The 5,619-nt window shown below is 32.8% G+C and overlaps 1 protein-coding gene across 1 annotated transcript; it reads left to right on the top strand.

Moving 5' to 3' along the window:
• Positions 1-1,477: 1,477 nt before the first annotated feature.
• On the top strand, positions 1,478-1,840 carry LOC111715333 (aspartate and glycine-rich protein). Its single transcript, XM_023490654.1, has one exon. The coding sequence runs from the start codon at positions 1,478-1,480 to the stop codon at positions 1,838-1,840; it is 363 nt and encodes a 120-aa protein (XP_023346422.1).
• Positions 1,841-5,619: the final 3,779 nt, after the last annotated feature.

Raw genomic sequence — 5,619 nt, forward strand, 5'->3', positions numbered from 1 at the left:
TGCAAGGGTGAAATGTATTTTAATTACTTTCAGAATTTTATTCATAAAATTATGCTGACGAATAAATGCCGTAAATTATTTTAAAAATATGAGACAATCTTTACGTATGTAGGAAATCTTATGTCAACCTCTCCCCTATAAGGCCCACTGATTTTTAATAAGCTATGGAAAAAGTCATTTAATCTTGTTTAAGGTTTCCAAGAAGCATATAGTTAATTTTTATATTTATTAAATATGTTTCAAATCTACATCTAGTTTTTTATCTCGTTGTTTGTGTCGAGTCACATAGAATTCCAACTAGAAATATTATTGTTTATATTAAAAATAGAGCTGACAAAGAAGTTATCAGAAGTGATTACGGGGGGAGGTAAAGAAGTTATCAGAAGTGATTACNAAAGAGGGGAATTTAACCTTTTCTAAAGATGAAGATGAGCTCATCTTCTTAAATTGGGATTGATCCCTGTTTTTTAAGAATTTAAGAATTTTAAAGATTAAGATGAGCCCTGATTAAAAAAATAAAGTTTAGCCAGCTGCATATTAAAAATACGGATGAGCCCTGCTTTTCAAAATAAAAATCATCCCTGCTTTCTAAAAATAAAGATGAGCCCTGCTTAAAAAAATAAACGTGAGCCCTGATTTCAAAAATATAAGATGAGCCCTGCTATCTTAAAAAAATATGAACCCTGCTTTTTAAAATAAGATGAGCCCTGCTTTTAAAAAAAAGATGAGCCCTGCTTTTTAAAAATAGGGATGAGCCCTGATTTTTAAAAGTAAAGAATAGCCCTGCTTTTAAAATAAACTTCAGTTCTGATTTTAAAAAAAATAAAGATTAGCCCTGCTTTCTTAAAAAAAATTAGCCCTGATTTAAAAAAAAGATGAGCCTTGCTTTGTAAAAATAAGATGAGCCCAGTTTTTTAAAAATAAGATGAGCCCAGCTTTTTAAAAATAAGATGAGCCAAGTTTTTTAAAATTAAAGATGAACCCTGCTTTTCAAAAATAAAGATATCCCTGCTTTTTTCAAAATAAAGATGAACCCTGCTTTTCAGAAATAAAAATATCCCTGCTTTTTTCAAAATAAAGATGAACCCTGCTTTTTAAAATAAAGATGGGCCCTGCTGTTTGAAATAAATGAAGATGAGCCATGCTTTTAAAAATATAGTTGAGCCCTGCTTTTTAAAGATAAATTAAAGTAACGTTCGAAGAGCCCACATCAAGAATGTAATATGGGTATAAAAAATAAGCCCATGCCCCCTTGGATAACGTGTATTGTGCATTGTGTACTCACATACGCATCTAAGCCTGACTATATGATATGTGCACTTTAATCTGGAAATTTGATTTGAACTTTAGACTCTTTAGAGCAGGGAAATCTGATAAATATTCGGGTATAAAATCCAGCTATTTATACTCAGTGTTCAGTTACCCTTCTATACTACAGACAAGAAACAGCTGATTCAGTAGATTTTAAATTTACAAAATGGCGACTAAGATTATTATATTTGCCGCTTTGCTAGCAGTCGTGTGCTCCATGCCGCGCAGAAACGGAAACGGAAATGGAGGATATAATCCTGGAAACGGAAGTGGAAACGGAAACGGAGGTTACAACCCAGGAAACGGAAACGGAAACGGAGGTTACAACCTAGGAAACGGAAACGGAAACGGAGGTTACAATCCCGGAAATGGTAACAATGGATATAATCCAGGAAACGGAAATGGAAACGGAGGATACAACCCAGGAAACGGAAATGGAAACGGAAATGGAGGATTTAATTCCGGAACCGGAAACAGAAAACCAGATTACAACAATGGTGGTTCCAGACCCGACTTTTATGGAAAATAATTTGTATTCTTAAAAAACGTGATCTTCATAATTTATTCAAAAACTTAATAATACATTCAGAACTGTGAATATTACTAGATACCTTTTCTATTATTATATGTATGTGTTCAGATTCTATAAATAATATAATGTAAAAATAAGTGCTAGTTTTGATTTTAAAGTTCGGGAAAAAATTGAAGCTTTATCATGTGTTGAATATTGCATAACTTCTAGGTGAGAGTGTAAGTAAGTTTGCAAAATTTCACCACAAGGTACGGTCCAGTTTTTTTACAATTAACAAGAAAATATATTTACTTATGATAAAGAAATAATTGATTCTACCACTGACTTCTACAAAAATTTCTATTGAGAAATATGTTCCTAAGCAACAAATTAGTTTACTGTTAGAATGGTTGTTTCATTTTGCGTCTGAGGTATTAAATAATTGTAATTCTAAAGAAAGTGTTTACAAGAATTTACGCAATTACTTAGAAATTAAAGCCTATAAAAACGTACTATTGTTTTGAACCATGAAATTTTTCTCTATAATACTACTCGGTTTAAATATGTTACCTACCCATTCTCTCCCTTTAAAGAAGAATATTGTGACCCCCTAAAGTACCACCACTGTATGTATCCCTCCCTCCCTCCCTCCCTCATCCACTCTTGAAAAATATGACGGAAAATTTCTTGATTCTGGTTTATACCAGCCTACATTTATATAAGAATACACCTATATACAAGGAAGATTTCTTGATTCTGGTTTATACCAGCCTACATTTATATAAGAATACACCTATATACAAGGAAGATTTTCAGGATCCTCCATATCTTTTTTTTTACGTGAAATAAACTCTTTAGTTTATGGAGGAAAGAAACAAACTGCAGGACGTCTTTTATGTGAAAAAGATAAATGGGATTCCTGGTATATCTTCCTTGCCTGTTAAACAATCCATACGGGAATACACACATATAGATATTTTATGGGATTCCTGGTATATCTTCCTTGGCTGTTAAACAATCCATACGGGAATACACACCCATATAGATATTTTATGGGATTCCTGGTATATCTTCCTTGGCTGTTATACAATGCATACGGGAATACACACATATAGATATTTTATGGTATTCCTGGTATATCTTCCTTGCCTGTTATACAATACATACGGGGATACACACCCATATAGATATTTTATGGGATTCCTGGTATATCTTCCTTGGCTGTTATACAATGCATACGGGGGTACACACACACATAGATATTTTATGGGATTCCTGGTATATCTTCCTTGGCTGTTATACAATGCATACGGGGATACACACACATATAGATATTTTTTGGGATTCCTGGTATATCTTCCTTGGCTGTTATACAATGCATACGGGGGTGCACACACATATAGATATTTCATAATAGAACTAGCTTGATAACAAGTTTTGCCCAGGAAACTCATAATTACTTTGGCCGGTTACCCACACTTGGCCGTAAATTACGATTTTAGTTTTTTTTTACTATAAAATTGGACCCACTTAACTTAGAATCTTAAATCCAAACTAAGAAGATTCCCGTGGGTCTTCCGAAATCCCGAATCAAAATTTGAGGCAATTCGGTGAAGGGGTTCATGGGTTATAATCGGACAAACAAACAGACAGCCAGACAAACAGAGATTACAACTTTTTTATACAGATATAAAGATAAGGTTATGATCTCTCTTTGTCTGCCTGTAGAACCATAAGAATCCAAGCAGAATAAGTTGACTTTTATAAAGAAAGTTTAATTTCCAGTAAAAGCTGGGTTCCCAGGCTTTTTTGATATTACATTATAAAGTACAGGGGGTGTCCCAAAACATGGAAACTAAGGGACAACTCGACACCGGTCTTTACTTTCTAAAAGTCAATAAATACAAACGAGTGTATTTAAAAAGATTTCGCAAAAATTACATTTAATTTAGTTTTTTTCCTTTTCTTCATAACATAAGGAAACCAGCTAATAAATGGGTACTTGTGAAAGTTTTAAAACCTTTAAGGGAGTGTTCGCGAAAAATGAAAGGGGGTATATAAAAATATAAAAGCGCTTTTGATCTCTACTAATTTTACTTTTATCTGTTGCGTCTATTAGGAGAAAATTGTTAAAAACGACTAATACCGAAGAACGTTGTCCTTACAAATTCAGAAAAATGCAACATTCAACTCGGACGTAAACAAAACAATTTAATTCCAAACAAATCATTCAGATATTACAAACAATAGTCATCGATTATTTTTCGACTTTGTTTTGAATTAAATTGATTTTTTACGATCCGAGTTGAATGTTGCATTTTTCTTCGGTGTGAGTCGTTTTTAACAATTTTTTCCTTATAGACGCAACAGGTAGAAGTAAGATTAGTAGCGATCAAAAGCGATTTTTTATCGCATTTAGCCTATACCCCCTTTCATTTTTCGCGAACACTCCCTTTAAAACCTTGGAGTAAAGGAAAATTTAGTGCAAAATCTGCGTTTCAAAGAACGGGATGGATATATTTGAGAAATAATGATAATTCTAACTCAACTAAAGATTGAGTTTATGACCGTGGTTTTTACAACTTGAAGGTGTATTTTCAAATTGTATGCAGTGGTTGAACAACTTTTTATAAAATTCAATGGAATAATTTCTACTTTTTTCCGTTCCGTTCGATAAACCTTTTCATCCAGATTTTTTATCTGCCGTCAATCTGTTTATACTGAACATTCATTTTTAATTTCTATGCGTTTATTCATCACCATTTCGTTAATAGCTTTATCTTTTAGTCCCTTGTTGTAACTATTTCAAATAACTCTCTATGTAAAGTCTAATTCACGATGACACTCTTTATTTGATCAAAAATGTGGAAGATATCATCGTTTTTCCAGCTTGAAAAGTCTTGAATTCTGATATCCATCATTGTATCTGCCGCATAAAACCCGCAAGTATTTTTGTTTGGAAAGAAACCACAGTTGAAAAAATCAATTTTTAAAAAAGAACAACATTAGTCTCTCATTTTGTCTTGATCAGACCAAGACTGTAAATTAAGAGTCAAATGAAATTCCTTCTATCATTGAATTTTAATGTTCTAAACTGCCAATATTGCCCTGATCGTCTGTACAAAAGATAGATTTTCTAAACGGGTTGAAGAAACTAGTAAATCCACTTTTTATGTTTTCCTACAATTTCCTACCCCACTAAACCATTAAGATACCGGTTACATCAGTATATTCACCCTAATCTTTCTAATTCAAAAAGGGGGGGGGGGAGTGCTCAGCAACCAAAATTCAAACACCTTGGGACAAAAAAAAGTAAACTAAGCCATAAGATACTTCATGCATCTAATCTTACAAAATATTAAATATTAGGAAACATTTAATATTTGGAAACATTAAATTTTACAAAACGGCTAATTTTACAAAACATTTATTTTTACAAAAATCTAATATATTACATTATATTTAATAGTAAAAAACAAAAGTACAAAACATCTAATAATAGAAACATATTAAGTACAAGATAAAAAAGAATAAAAAAAACATCTGATATTTAGTATAAAACATCTCAAAAGTAATTTACAAAACACTTGTAATTGATACACACCCCCTCCCACTCTCAATAATGCACCCTCTTCTCTCCTCTCAATTATGTACATACACCCTCCCCCTCTCAAAATTGCACACACCCCCTCCCCCTCTTAAAATTTCACACACACCCTCCCCCTCTTAAAATTGCACACACCCCCTTCCCCTCTTAAAATTGCACACACCCAGCTGTTATACAATGCATACGGGGA

The sequence above is a fragment of the Eurytemora carolleeae genome, unplaced genomic scaffold, assembly GCF_000591075.1.
Source record: "Eurytemora carolleeae unplaced genomic scaffold, Eaff_2.0 scaffold1765, whole genome shotgun sequence".
Classification (NCBI taxonomy): Eukaryota; Metazoa; Arthropoda; class Copepoda; order Calanoida; family Temoridae; genus Eurytemora; species Eurytemora carolleeae.